General features: G+C 34.1%; 1 protein-coding gene across 2 annotated transcripts; it reads left to right on the forward strand.

Moving 5' to 3' along the window:
• Positions 1 to 8182: 8182 nt before the first annotated feature.
• LOC145598465 (nifU-like protein 4, mitochondrial) lies at positions 8183 to 16206 on the forward strand. 2 transcript variants are annotated; one of them, XR_014103560.1, is made up of 7 exons: positions 8183 to 8525; positions 8932 to 9093; positions 13478 to 13653; positions 14288 to 14391; positions 14486 to 14597; positions 15841 to 16030; positions 16131 to 16206. XR_014103560.1 is itself a non-coding variant. In XM_081654827.1 (6 exons), the coding sequence occupies exons 1-6, from the start codon at positions 8315 to 8317 to the stop codon at positions 15898 to 15900; spliced, it is 825 nt and encodes a 274-aa protein (XP_081510953.1). In that variant the 5' UTR covers positions 8183 to 8314; the 3' UTR covers positions 15901 to 16118. The 2 variants fall into 2 exon arrangements, 1 of the variants encoding a protein (XP_081510953.1); XM_081654827.1 differs by lacking the exon at positions 16131 to 16206 and having other exon boundaries at positions 15841 to 16118.
• The last annotated feature ends 300 nt before the right edge of the window (positions 16207 to 16506 follow it).

Genomic DNA, 16506 nt, shown 5'->3' on the forward strand with positions numbered 1-16506 from the left:
CCACGAGAAGATCGAAGAAACCCAGAAACGCGCGGGCGCGGGCGCGCCACCCCTGCTCGCGCGGCCGCGACTTCGTGGGTATTTGTAACACCCCCGATTTACTAGCTAATAATAAACAATAAATAAAGGAAAATAAACAACCTTTAAATAAAATTGCGGAAGCATACACCTAAATCGGAGGTATTACCGCCACACTCGACAATCTGTCAAGTGCTAAGGCTTACAAAATCCCAATAGTTACAACCCAATAATCTAGGTGAGCTATTTGTACAACTTTACAAACTTGTTATAACAAACTAATCGAAACACTTGAGCTCCTTTAGCTACGATCATTTGATCAACCTGCTAAATAATCTTGTCTGCTCACCATTAAGGACAAATTCCAAAATAGATCGTCGCAGGGCCACCATAAGAAAAAGACATGGCCGCAAACACAAGTACCACAACAAAACAACACACACACGTCAGCAAAAAGCTGAGTAATCACCACATATCAGAATACAAAGAATAGCAAAATAATCAACATTACTAGCTCAATTAAACAATGTAGTTCAAACTACATTACACATTGTACTCTGAAAATAACCTTGAATAATAATAATCCTTTACTCTACTCATAACCAATAGTGTGCCATGCTCTTTGTTCTATACCTAGCCTTGGATATGTGTAATTCGAGTAAAACCAACAAGTATAAAAACTTGAATACTCCCAATAATTAGAAAACACCTTGAACCAGACCACATACGGGCCAATTCCCACTGTAGGGGACCATAGAAAAATAAATAAAGATTGTACCTCATTCTTAACTCATGATCATTATCTCATTACCAACATACCAAGGACTAGGTCTATAACGTTGAGCCTCAAACCAAGAACAAGATAATAATCTCAACCTTTTTGATCTCACACATCGATCAAATAATCATAAACTTGATAATAAATAGTATCTCAATAATGGCACGAGCTCCCAATTCATATATGACGACATATTCGGTTCATAAAATATCTCAACTCTTATATGGCTAATACTAGTACCCAAAATTAATTAATTTTCAACCCAAAATAATACTCTGCATTAATAACCCTAAAACCTCAATAAAACAATACTCCCTATAGCAACAACATTAAAACCCTAGAAATATAACACAAATCAATCAATATACCAATAATAACAAGACAATTAAAACAGATCATATCATAAAATTATATACGTCAATCAAATATATATACACTCAAGCATATGAATATCCAATTATACAATAATAATATAAAGCAATAATTATACAAACAATTCTAAAATAAATCTGTGTGATTACCTTAGCAAAAATTAGGCAAAATTAGCAAGACACTCCACCGATCTAATAGATAGAAGAACACAATACTGCAATTTCACATGACATGATTACTACAAGCCTTCCACTGCTCGATCATCAATTCACCACTATGCACATGACTCAATTTTGGAATGAAAGTAGTTAGTTTGACCAATTAATGATCATGGAGACAACTCATCTAAAGCCAAGATTGATAGAAGGCTGCAACTATAAACCCACGAACAGAGTGGAGTAAAAAGAAAGAAGGAAAAGCTAGGAAATATTTATAAAAACGGTTGCATAATATTATTGTATCAAAAACTTAATAGGGTTAGAATAGTTTTTATACGCTTAAAGAAAAATAAAGAGTCATATTTAAATTAAAATAGGGTTTTAAAACTTTCCGAACTCTAAAATAAAAATATGAGAAAGGAAAGTTATTTAATAAATAAAAATAAACTATATATAAAATCATAAAATATTCGGGTATTACAATCTACCCTCCTTAAAACAAGTTTCGTCCCGAAACTTATAATTAGGAAGTATAAAATATATAGATAAAGTAATAAAATAGTAGGGGTATTACATACTATCCCCCTTAAAAAGGAGTTCGCCCTCGAACTCAAAGCTAGTCACATAAAAAAGAAACACATAAACAAGCACGAGCACATAAAGAAACACTTAACCTATGTCAATTTTAATCCTAGTTCTTTATTAAAAGGTTCATTCCTAAACCAAAACACGCTGGGATATGAAGATCCCTGCGCAAATCCCACAAGCGGTTAGGCTCTGAATACCAATTTGTAACACCCCCGATTTACTAGCTAATAATAAACAATAAATAAAGGAAAATAAACAACCTTTAAATAAAATTGCGGAAGCATACACCTAAATCGGAGGTATTACCGCCACACTCGACAATCTGTCAAGTGCTAAGGCTTACAAAATCCCAATAGTTACAACCCAATAATCTAGGTGAGCTATTTGTACAACTTTACAAACTTGTTATAACAAACTAATCGAAACACTTGAGCTCCTTTAGCTACGATCATTTGATCAACCTGCTAAATAATCTTGTCTGCTCACCATTAAGGACAAATTCCAAAATAGATCGTCGCAGGGCCACCATAAGAAAAAGACATGGCCGCAAACACAAGTACCACAACAAAACAACACACACACGTCAGCAAAAAGCTGAGTAATCACCACATATCAGAATACAAAGAATAGCAAAATAATCAACATTACTAGCTCAATTAAACAATGTAGTTCAAACTACATTACACATTGTACTCTGAAAATAACCTTGAATAATAATAATCCTTTACTCTACTCATAACCAATAGTGTGCCATGCTCTTTGTTCTATACCTAGCCTTGGATATGTGTAATTCGAGTAAAACCAACAAGTATAAAAACTTGAATACTCCCAATAATTAGAAAACACCTTGAACCAGACCACATACGGGCCAATTCCCACTGTAGGGGACCATAGAAAAATAAATAAAGATTGTACCTCATTCTTAACTCATGATCATTATCTCATTACCAACATACCAAGGACTAGGTCTATAACGTTGAGCCTCAAACCAAGAACAAGATAATAATCTCAACCTTTTTGATCTCACACATCGATCAAATAATCATAAACTTGATAATAAATAGTATCTCAATAATGGCACGAGCTCCCAATTCATATATGACGACATATTCGGTTCATAAAATATCTCAACTCTTATATGGCTAATACTAGTACCCAAAATTAATTAATTTTCAACCCAAAATAATACTCTGCATTAATAACCCTAAAACCTCAATAAAACAATACTCCCTATAGCAACAACATTAAAACCCTAGAAATATAACACAAATCAATCAATATACCAATAATAACAAGACAATTAAAACAGATCATATCATAAAATTATATACGTCAATCAAATATATATACACTCAAGCATATGAATATCCAATTATACAATAATAATATAAAGCAATAATTATACAAACAATTCTAAAATAAATCTGTGTGATTACCTTAGCAAAAATTAGGCAAAATTAGCAAGACACTCCACCGATCTAATAGATAGAAGAACACAATACTGCAATTTCACATGACATGATTACTACAAGCCTTCCACTGCTCGATCATCAATTCACCACTATGCACATGACTCAATTTTGGAATGAAAGTAGTTAGTTTGACCAATTAATGATCATGGAGACAACTCATCTAAAGCCAAGATTGATAGAAGGCTGCAACTATAAACCCACGAACAGAGTGGAGTAAAAAGAAAGAAGGAAAAGCTAGGAAATATTTATAAAAACGGCTGCATAATATTATTGTATCAAAAACTTAATAGGGTTAGAATAGTTTTTATACGCTTAAAGAAAAATAAAGAGTCATATTTAAATTAAAATAGGGTTTTAAAACTTTCCGAACTCTAAAATAAAAATATGAGAAAGGAAAGTTATTTAATAAATAAAAATAAACTATATACTTTGTAACACCCCAATAATTCTCTCTTTAAACCTCTGAGGACCCTGAACAATATTTAAGAGAATTACTGGCGTGCTACCGCCACGTGTTCAAACGTTAAGGCTTTATCAGAAAATAGCAGCGGAAAAACTAAATCAGTTATAAATAAGTTTCAAAACCAACGAATGAAACCAAATTAAGTCATACAACTTGGAACCATTAAGGCCCTTATTCAAAACCCAATAAAAGTAGTAAGTGATTAAATTCAGTGTTCAAATAAATTCAAACCCAAAAGAAATAGTGTCGAATAAAATCGAATTAAAATAAATTCAAACTTGCAAAAGAAATAAAATGAAACAACCAACTCTCTACTCAAGATCCCACAACCCTGATGAATGCTGCATGTGTAAGAACCTGTGGTAATTCTGCTCCCCAATATTACAAGTGTAAAAATTGGATCGTCACAGGGTCATTGAAAGGCGAAGGCCATGACCAAAGAAAGACACACAAAGCACGCAATCAGCAAAGCTGAGTACATACAAGCTGCAAAATAAATTAAGAATTCCATAACATGCTACTAATAATCAATCATCATGCGTCATTAAATTATAGACTCAACACACGACTCAACTATTTATATTACTAAGACTCCATTAATTAATAATAGGTAAATCATTATTTTTATTCATTGGATTACGCAATAGACAAGGTTGTCCAACCCATGCTCCATTTGGAACATCAATAAAAGAAAAACCCCATGCCTCCTTTCGGAAACATCAATAAACATCCAACGACCACGGGCGCGACTCCGTGACCGTAGTTAGTATGAGATCTCACCTAACTCCTAGTTTTGAAAAATATTTGAAATAAGAGACTCGTAGATCAGACGGCCTCGAGAAAAGTACACGGCTAATACCCCATGTACCCCAACCCCTGATTGTCATTACTCCAGAAGTGCACCAATCCAGAGTTTTATTGCTCATCCATCTTGCACTTTACGTGATTTACAGGTTTAGACTTGGTGATGACTCATATGCATAACAATACAATCAATCCAATATCAATTCAATCAAGTAAAACAACTTTTCAATTTCAATTCTTGATTTATTAGTGGCAAGCAACATTTATTATTTATTCCTTTACTACCTCGGTGTATAAACACCTTGAGTGCATAAGGCACCCCAAACTCTTAACCTTGTCTTATAAGACATGAACCATTCTTTACTCATCCTATTTCATTAAATCATGAATGAGTAATAATTAAGTCATTTCACCAATCACATACCTTTGCCTCTAAGCGCACCTTGCATAATTAGAACATAACCAATAATTACAATAAGGAATAGTGCACGTCAAAGGAAATTCACAATGTATAACCAAACAATTTAACCCAGTCATCCCTAGACATGATACTAAGTTCTCGATCCGTCCTTAACCATGCACCTAAAAGCAAGGTTTTGTAACTTGTACGTACCTTGAGCAAACGAATTGGTATGCCACTTTACTAACTAGAAATCACCTTCAATAAACTCCTCTCCTAAGCCAAATAATAACATCTCAATCAATACCCAATCAATTAAATTTACAGCAATACTAACTTACTTTAAAACCTTCAAAATCCAAATCAAACAACACTTTAAAACCTTCCCTTTTGTTAAAATTAAAGGCTTATATATAGTTCTTTAAATTTTTCTTCATAAAAACCTTAAAATACACTCTTATACATGAAATTACAGCAAGTTCAAAGTCTAATAAAAATCTGAAAATTATATAAAAACCCCTAAAATCTCTCTTTTTAATGGGTGATTAAACCCTCTTTATAAAACATCAAAAGTAGTACTTAGAAACTATTTCCAACACTTGAAACTTCAATAAAAACATATATTTATGCTTAATTAACTTTAAACATAATTAATTTTATTAATCAAACTCAAGGATAATATTTTAAGTATGTAAAAACTTCGTTAAAATCAAAAACTGCCCGAAAATCATATTTAGAGGCTGAATTTGGCCTCGAGAGGGTGGTGCTCACTACCAAAGGTAGTGAGTCTTTCTTAAAACGTGGTTTCCACATGGAAAACACTACTTTTTTGTCAAAATCGGATGAGTTTAGAACCTGATCGGGATTAAAACGGGATTAATATTAACGAACGGAAATCTAAAAATTAAAACACGAATCTATGTGTTCAAAATAATCTGGAATTAAGTAAAACTAATTAGTAGTTATAATCACCAAAATTTCAAAACATCATTACTATAAAAGCCCTAAATCAATTGTTCATAAAAACCCTAAAATCATGATTTTCAATAAATTGAAACCCTAGGTTTATAATTCATAAAATATGAAATTTATAACATAAATATAATCTGAAATTTATCATCTTTATACCATTAAAATATAATTTGATACTAAAAATATAATCTTTATACTAAAATCAAAACCCAAAACAATTAAATTAACATTAAACAAAATAATGAAACAAAGGAGGATGAAAATAAGACTAACCTTTTTGTGTGGGAAATTTTTGGAGATTCATGGGATATTTATAGGAGAGAATTATTGTAGGGTAAAAAGAAAGATTGGGCCTCATAAAAATAATGGGTCGATTAAGTAAACAAATGGGTTAGGCTTGTATGATTGGACATAAATTGTAGAATAAAGGTGTATAAAATAATTTGTTCAAATAATTTTCGACCCAGATTAATAATTTGAAACTTTTGAAATTAAATTATGAAAAATAACAAATAAATATTATAAATAAAATAAATTTTCATTTATAAAATATTTAAAAATACGGGGGATTACAGTATTTTCTTGCTCGGTTTTCGTTTTCGCGACCTCTTTAAATACCTTTGTAGCCCCAATTTTGGAAGCAAGTTTCATACTACATGTTGATCATATTCTTAGCTTAGTAGAGAGCTTCTCTCTCTAGTTTTAGGGTTAGTTTAATAGTAGATTTTAGAGAGAGAAAGTGAGGAATTTCAATGGTGATTGAGAGATTGAAAATTCAATGGTGACAATTGTGTCGGAGATCTTCTCTATTATCAATGAGCATTTCTAAACTCTATCTCCTTTATTGCTTTGTTTAATATTCATGTTTGGTTGGTTTGATTTTGATTTGATTTTGCTGTTTGATCTTTGATTAGTGTAATTGTTCTTCATAGATTGTTGATTCTTGATTTCAATAGTTGTTTGTGATTAGATGATGAATTTTGAGTAGTTGTTTGGCAAGGGATAGGGTGAAACTTGTATGATTGATTGTGCTTAATTTGGGAAATGTGTTGATTGATTGTGCTTAATTTGGGAAATGTGTTGATTGATTGTTGAGATTAAAGTGATTAATGGACGTTTGCATGTGTGTGTTTAATTTAGGAGTGATCAACCTAGTTATTCACACTAGATTGCATTGTAAGTTCACATTGATACGGACCATTGATTTGTGGCTTACATTTGTCGATTGAGTTGGTTTGCGAGGTTCCTAGCTAGAGTCTCTCGTAGTTGACTCTAGATTGACCTCTAGGAGATTAGCTTGACATACTCTTTTGATTGAGATTGCCATTAGTTTTCGTAACCATTGATTTGCATGTATTTTCGAGTTGCACAATTGTCATGATTACTTGTTGATCCCATTCCCTAGTACTTGATTTGTTTGGTTTCTTCATTTTAGTAGTTGTTAGTGACACCTTCTATCCCTAGACTTCAACCTAGCTTAGGCACATAATTGAAAGCATTTAGACAATACCGTTCCTTTGGGTTCGACCCTTGACTTACCTCTATACTTGTATTTAGGTTAGTTGAGTGATTATAAATTTTGTTTAACTTAGGGAGTATTAGTCCAACGACCTAGTTCTACCCCTCGTCACCCGTACATGCACAAATACATAAGGGCATTTCGGGAATCACACTATTGACTAAGAAAATGCTAGTTAAAATTTAGGGGCAATTTGGGAAGTGGAATTGGGGGACCACATGGCAGCACATGCACAATTTTTGAAGGGTAATTCGAAAACTACACTATTCATAAGGAAATGCAACTGTAAATTTAGGAGCAATATGGGCAGCGCACTGTTCATAAGGAGTCATTGAATTTATGATGTTGGTGCTTTTATAGGTTTAGGGATATATTAATAGAATTTTTGGTAAAAAGTTAAAAGTTTGACTATGAAAAATTGGTATGAGCACATCAATTTGGGACGTATGGAGTAGTTAAATTAAAATAATGATAAATGGGTCAATTAGATTGAGTTCGAGTTGTTTGAGTCAAGATTAGGTCAGACTTTCCGTTGGTAAGTTCGTGTTTGATCGGGTTATTGGGTCAGGTCGGAAATTGGCCGCAATATAGTCATCACACTAAATTAAAAACCCGAAACAAATTCTGGATTTGTAGGAATTGTTAATGTTAGCTACTGTACTCTTTTGCCGCCAAACTAAAACACCTCTCATACATTCATTCCCCCTTTTTGAATCTTCGCACCTTCCATAAAACCTCCATTGAATATTATTTAGGGAAGAACACTAATTATGAGAATTTTACGGAATCTCAGATTAGCTCATCAATCTTTCGTTGCCCTAAATTCAAACCCTTTTTGCAATCGATGCATGTATTTTCGATCTCTAGTCTCATCTTTATCTAATTTCCATGTTTCTGATTCTTCATACACTTCCAATTTCTCTAATTTCAGAAATTTGCCTCATAATTATTTGAATTCCAAGCCATGGGGGCCATTTCTAGGTAAGATTTTGATACTTTTGCGAAACCCTAGATTGTGATGTTGATAAATTGGATTATATGTTGTTTTATATGATTCTTTGTTTATTTGTTTGGTTGTAACTATGATTTGTAAAGTTTGATGGGTCTTTATTGTGGAAATGAATTTGATTTGATGATGATGTGAAGAATGTTTGATGATTTATGCTTTGTAAACATCATTTCAATTATTTTTGTAAAATCCTAAATTGTGATGTTGATAAATTGAATAATTTGTCGTTTTATATGATTGTTTGTTTATTTGTTTGGTTGTAATGGTGATTTGTAGAGTTTGATGGGTGTTTGTTGTGGAAATGAATTTGATATGATGATGATGTGAAGAATGTTTGATGATTTATGCTTTGTTAACACCAATTCTATTATTGAACAGGTCAAAGGAGGACGATGTTTATTCAAACGCAGCCAACTCCGAATCCAGCATCCTTGATGTTTTATCCGGGCAAGCCAGTAATGGAAATTGGGAGTTCGGACTTTCCGAACGCTCGTACTGCCATGAATTCACCTTTAGCAAAAGCACTTTTTGGGATTGATGGTATGCTTGTTAATTATTATGAGTATAATTATGTTTTTAGTATGGTGTTATAGAAAGATTTGATATATACTGCCTAATACTCTAATAGTATGTATACACTTGACATTGCTTATTTAAGCTCAATACAAATATACAATTGTTTACCATAACCTAATTTTTGACTTGGAATTGGAAGTTACAATTGTGTGATTGAATTGGAGAACAAGGCATTGTTTTGATTTGTTGAATTTTTTTTTTTTTTTTTTTTTTTTATATATATTTTTTTTATGCCAATTTGTGGTACGTGGATTCCGTTGTGTTGTTGGCAGAATTGTTGTATAGTGGCTGCAGTAGAGGGAGCAAGGTAAAGGCTGGCCTACATGGAAGGGTGTAGATTTGGACAAAGATGACTGATTGTGGGTGGGAGAGATGGGCTGTGTGCATAGATGGGCAAGGCAAAATTGCACTATGGTTGTGGCGGTCAGTTGTTGCTGCCTTGCTGGTGTATCTGATAGCCTGTGGTGGTCGCCATACACGGGCCTTGACTTGCTGCATTCAACATGATAGGCTAGTATTTGTAGGAGTAAGGTTAGAAATAACTTATTATATGGTTGTATTAGTCGTAAAACCATCAGTTAGGGCACCTTAATGATATATACTATACCGTGAGGTCTCTTAAGAAAGTTTTTTAAAAACAGTGTTTCCGCCTTTCAAAACACTAGGCCTCTATCTCCAAAAAAGCTACACATTGAATTAGAATTCTGGTCTGTTGCACAACTAGTTTAATGAGAGTACTTCTACAAACATGCAATGGGTTTTGAGAATCCTGTCAGCATTTTCCAATTTGCAATTCTTTTGTTTCACTTGTTAAATTCTACACAAAGCCTCAGGCGATCAATCTGCCTAGCCCTTTACCACCGTTTTACCCTTCTACCTTGATTGATTATGGGATAACCTGAAATGAAGTGGATAATTTTGATGGTTGATCTTCTGTCACTTTATAATTAGGCTAATCAGCTCAAATTAGATTATTATCTAACTCAGCTGCTCCAAAAATTTCAAAGACAATTGTGCTTCCTGTCCAAAACTTCAAAGTTCAGTGGCTGCAGTTAATAGAGTGCTGGAATCTTATCTTTTAACCCCATTTTTTTGTACTCAAGATTAAGCTAAGTCGGTTTTTTGGGATTGTTAATTGCATTTTCACAACCCAAACATACTTAACAAGCTGTGTCAGTAGAAACCCCATGATCTAGCAGGATGCCTGTTCACTTACCACACCGAGAGTCTCCAATTGGTACCTTAAAGAAGAAGGATGTGGGGCCAAATAACCACATTGGTACAAAAGTTAGCCTTTGGTGACCACTATAAACTGGCTGTGAGTTGCTACGTGGGCTATATTAGTGAATATGGGGTGCTAACTAGCGGCACGCTAGTAAATTTAAAAATCAAGGTTAGAAATCACTTATTATATGGCTGGGTTAGTCGTAAAAACACCAATAAGTACCCCTTGATGATATATGCATTACCTGATTACCATGAGGTCAGTTAAGAAAGTAAATAAAAAGGTGTCCTCCAAGTGGACTTTCCAAAACCACCAGGCCACCATGTAGAATTTCCGAAAAATAATACATTGGGTTGTTATTTAGGAATGTTCCACAACTAGTTTAATGGGAATACTTGCTACATACAGACATTCAGTCATACATACCATGGTTTTGAGAATCATGTCAGTATTTTCCACTAAGCAATTAGTGTGTTTGGCTTGTAAACATGGTTAGGAAATGCGTTTATGGGTCGCGATTATCAGAGATGATGCAATTATCGCGAACCGGATCATAATTGTTGTGACATGCATGTGGTTTAAAGACTTTTTTGGAATTTCAATTTTTACTTATAAAATCATGTTTCAAGAACCAATAATACTGTAATAGTAACAAAAATCTAGTATATTCCTGAATATATTAATGTTTAAAGCTATCCTTAGAGTAACAAGTAGAGAAAAGTTCAATAAAATTGTCTAAAAAGCTATGTATCAGAGTGGTAGCACCAAATTAGCCGAGACCATAAATTATCAGTTACTTGGTCTATTTTAAAGTTTGATACAATGCAGAATATATCGGTGTGGTAGATTTGAAAACGAATACAATTTTGACAGTACGATAATTTCATGGCCGAGTGTTTACACATGCCTGTAAAATCCTACAAACAGCTGGAGGTGATCAATCTGCAAGGCCCTTTATCACTATTTTACCTTGTTCAATTTAAGGGGTAACCATAGTTAAAGTGTTTAATCTTGGTGGTTGCTCTTTGGTCACTTTATAATTAGGGTAATTAGCTCAATATAGATTATTATCCAACTCAGCTGCTCCGAAGCAACTATTGCTTCCTGTCCAAAACTGCAAAGTTCAGTGACTTCAATGAATAGAGTGCTGGAATCTTATCTGTAAACCCTATGTTATGCTTCTCAAGATTAAGCTGAATCAATACTTGGTAGAACCCCCTTAAAACATAGTTGGAGGTGATGGTTGATGAGTAAAGAGTGTGGGGTCATAAAGCTTCTGTTTAGGTCCCTTTTTCTTTCCAAGCTTAAAACTATTTTCTTTAGTTTCTAGTTCTCATTGTCAAGGCTTGTCTGTGGCATTAATAATCTACTGCTTTTGGTATGAAATCCATTGGAGCATTTGATTTTCTCAGCTTGCCTTTATGATGAAAGACATGCTGCACATCTCGTAATTGTTACCAGATATTCTGGCTATCACCCACTGGCCACTGCTGGCTCCTGTTAGAATTAGCCACTGTTGTCGTTGACATCCCTATGAGTACAACTCCAGGCTCTTGTCTAGTTAGATATTTCATAGTTATCCAAGTTTTTGTGAAGGTTAAAAATTCATTAATTTCATTATGCATCATACTATAAAATCCAATATTTAGCCAAACTTTCTTTGTATCTTTACTTGTTAGAATTATTATTCATAATGTCACTGTTATTTACTTATTTATATTAAACTTGTAGGATTCTGATTGCTAGGATTTACGGACTTATGAAAGGGTTAGTCGTATTCACTTGTAAGGAGTTTATAATCGCTTATAATTGAATGTTGTTGCTTTCCTAAGGGAATGAATCTCCCATCTTTGGATTCTTTTTTTCATATATATGCTGGTGAATTTAATGACCTCTTTGGCTCTTTAAAAATTCTTGGTAACTTTGTCTTTAAAGAATTGTTGTTGACCTTAGAGTGATGGAGTCTCTGTTTCTCTCAAAGGAACTTTATTTATTTGGTTTTTTTTTTTTTTTTTTTTTTTTTTTTTTTTTTTTATTTTTTTTTTATTTTTTTTGGAACTTGAAAGAATGAAAGACAATATTTTTAATGTGCGCGCGTAAGAGAAAGAAATCGAGAAATGGATTATTGGGAAAAGAATCATGGAAGGGATTACAAGTTTGATATTTCGTTGAATTAGGGAAAGGAAATAAATTCTGTCTCAAGATGTTTGGTATCAAAAATTAAAGGAAGAGGTTTTTGATAATTTTTCAACTTATTCTATCTGATTGTCATCAGTTGATGTTCAAGCCACGCTTTAGGCCTTCTTCTGCCCCTTAATCCTTTCCCTTTTCAATCATCAATTCCAACTCCAACCTTTAACTCCATACCACCGTCGTCTATGATTGATCTTATACCCTTAGGTCCCAGTATGATCCTTTATTTTTTTGGGTGGAAAAATATTAAGGGCTCAAGGAAGATAATCTTGGGTTTTCTGCATCAGGTCGTTTAGAATTGAGAAAGGTGAAAAAAAAAAAAAAGTTGGCCATGGGATCCAAATTACTGGCATAGGTTGAAGGGCTTGCCTGCACATGCTTCCACAGAGCTATCTATGCTAATTCCTTACAAATTTTGTTCCAGCCGTTCAAAGCGAGCAGCCCACCCCCCCCCCCCCCCCCTTCTACACACACACAGTGGATCTGCTACTGTGACCATGGATGAGGGAGTAAGCTAGGTTTAAAATATTCAGTACAAAAGATGTTTTTTTTTTGTTTTTTTTTTTTTTTTTTTTTTGGGGGGGGGGGGGGGGGGGTGTGGTGGAGGAGAGTGAAATGAGGAATAAGGGAATTGTTCAAGAGGGTAAACAAACACTGGTTAAGGGAAACATGGGTGTTTGACTCTTACTTTCTTCAAACCTGTATACCAACAACCCCCCCCCCCCCCCCCCCCCCCCCCCCTCCTCTCTCCTCTTTCCTAGAAATGGTCAGATTGTCTGGTTTGCTCTTGCGTTCTGTTTCATAACCATAACCAGCATCATTTTTTTTTGGCCGAGTTACCGAATGGCTAACCTGCTACAGTAAAATAAGCCTTGCTACTTTGACATGTGATGGTGTTTTTTGTAACTGTAGCTCTTATTCATTTTACAGGAGTTGCTCGAGTTTTCTTTGGATCAGACTTTGTAACAGTAACAAAGTCTGATGATGTTACATGGGATATTCTGAAACCGGAGATTTTTGCTGCAATCATGGATTTTTATGCATCTGGTCAGCCATTATTTCTGGATGAAAGCACTGCAGCTTCCAAGGACACAGCTATCCATGAAGTAAGTGCTTGTACCTTCCAGTTTCTCAAATTCTATTTTTCATTGAGGTCTTAATAGAATTGTGTGCATAATTTGTTATAATTTATGTCATTCTGTGATTTAGAAGTTATCCAAATGTTAATAAAGTAGCTTGACCTCAACAAGGTTAGTAAACCGCAGTCTTTTGCTAGAGATTTTGGTTAATGCTATCGTAGCTCAAAGTTAAATATGTACTGCATTTCCTAGCCCTGACTAAAGGGAGCTTCATTCTTTATAGTTGCAACTTGTGTTTGGGGGATACGTGTGTGTGGGTGAGAAATGAGAGTAATCTAGCAATCATCTTGATTCATAATTAATAATTTATGTGTAATAAACTGATATTACTCGGTGTAATAACAGTACAACGAAGGAGAAAAACTCAGAAATTTGATAAACAAATTAATGGTTTTACAAACGATAGTAGTAGGTTTAGCCTACAAAGCTCCAAGAGTGACTTTAGGTCACAACTCTCCTAAGAAACTACTCCAAAATTCTGCCTACTTTCTACTTTCCCTTCTCTATCTAATTATACTCAAGCTAAAGACTCTAACCTAATAATAATACTACACTACCAATATTACCCTTCCTTATGTTAGTCTATTACATTATGCTGCAGGATGATTCGGAAATTGTTGCTATGATAAAAGAGCTATTGGAGACTCGCATACGGCCTGCAGTGCAGGATGATGGTGGTGACATTGTGTATAGAGGATTTGATCCGTATGTTTCTGGTTCTCTGCATATAATCTGTTACTATTTTTTTGGTTTAACTTTATTTATTTATTGTAAATGACACTTCTTCGCTTCTCGACAGGGAAACTGGAATAGTCAAACTGCAGATGCAAGGAGCATGCAGTGGCTGTCCTAGTTCGTCTGTGACTTTAAAATCTGGCATTGAGAACATGCTAATGCACTATGTGCCTGAGGTGAGCCTGTCGTCTCTGGCCATTTTGATTGACTTCACCCAACTCTGTTTGTGCTTGCTTAATACTTTCCTCTGTTTTTTTTAAAAGCGATATATTCCTTTTTGGGAAATTGCAAATTGATGCAACATAACTTCTTAAGAAATTGATAGGGATCCAACAGAAAATGTAGTAACTTCAAATGCTCGACTACCTCATAAGAAATTTGACTTGGATGTTGTTGCACAAACTTCAAGAAAATTCATATTTGATATGTCTGCTGAACAGATTCGATCTAGTAATTGTAAGATTGAACAACCTATCCACTATACTATTATTAAACTTCCTAATGTGCCTTCGTAAATCCACCATCCTTGCACTGCTCCTTTATAGTAGTTTGAAGTAGAAGTGTTTCAGAATTGCAATTCTCCATCCTGGACTTCTTTAGTTGCTCTTTCGCAATTTTTAGAAGCACCTTATCATTTCTCTCTATATCAGGATTGTTTCCATCAGTGAAAAATCTATACTCTTCATATATCTACATCATTGTGCCTCTTAGGTTTTTAATGTAAAGCATATACAAAGAATGTCCTTCAAATCCTTGCACCCAAAAGACTTATTGTTCCTACAACACTAAGCAATCAATACTTGCTTGAGGCTGTATAGATCGTCATTTAGCTTCAAAATTTATGTCCTGTTCTTCATTTCAAATCTTGGTGTAGCTTTGCATGTCTCTTATCTCTCAAATATCAGTCAATGAATGCATGCCAAATTCATCCACTTTTTTATTTTATTTTTTTTATTTTTTTATTTTTTTTTTACTGTACTGTCTTTATAGCTTCTAAGATATGAATCCCATTATGTCTTTGGGGTGAGTGCAAAATTTTCATTATAATCTGTTGCAGGCCTGTGCTCCAGCCATTGCAAGAATTACTTTGTCCACTTATGATGTCAGCAATAATGCCAGAATAATATTAAAGAGAGGCTCATTTGTGTATTTAATGAATGGAAAAGAATGGTCTATGGTCCGTAGTTGGGATTTTTTCTAGTGTCGGATCTTGAGGCTATGGTTGGGAATTTCATCAACCCATTAAATAAAAGATCCTTTGCTTTGAAATGTTGCTGATAAAATTTGATTTATTGTGTTGTGACTAGTGAAATGTTCATTAATAGAATCTGTGTCCGAACTCGGAAGTGTCCTCACAAATTCACAATGTTGTATTATTTTTTCATATTGGATTTGATGTTGAGTGTGTGATACTTACAGGTGAAGGGGGTGGAACAAGAGTTGGATGCTGAGGAAGAAGAGGCTGTTGCATTGGAATAGAGCTTCTTGATATTTCATTTATCCGAACCCCTTGAAACGATGAGGATTGAGGGTCAATGGATTTGTATCAATGTGTAAACGAGGGATATCTTTGCTTGTGAATTTGTGATTGAGTTCAAAAGTTACACAGGTAGTATATTATACATCTCTATAAGTTTGAGAACATGTGCATCATACATTTTTGTTTAAATAATCACTGGTCTCTTCCTTGACCTTCATGGTTCGCGTAGTTCTGCTATTTCAGGTTAAACAGTTGATTGTTGATGTAGATGTGCTAATGAATGAATGGTAATTTGTTTGCCCCTATTTGAAGCAGCTCAAAAATTTTGTAGGACATGCAGCAGTGAGCAATCTGAAGTGATTGCTCTGCGTTCTTGCTTTACATTTGTACTACTAATTTACTATCAAATGCTTGACATTCTTCAACTCTTGGTAATGCTGTCAAAATAATACGCGATGTCTATTGTCTACTGCTAAGACTTGTGAATTATGATAAGATGATCTTTTTTTTCATGTACTGTAATACTTTAGTTGGTGGTGCAAAAAAATCGAAAATATGTAAAAACTAAATAGACAAAACTGCCTCAGTTGAGATAATCCTACCCG

Source organism: Chenopodium album, chromosome 20 (assembly GCF_948465745.1).
Source record: "Chenopodium album chromosome 20, dcCheAlbu1.1, whole genome shotgun sequence".
NCBI classification, from domain to species: Eukaryota; Viridiplantae; Streptophyta; class Magnoliopsida; order Caryophyllales; family Amaranthaceae; genus Chenopodium; species Chenopodium album.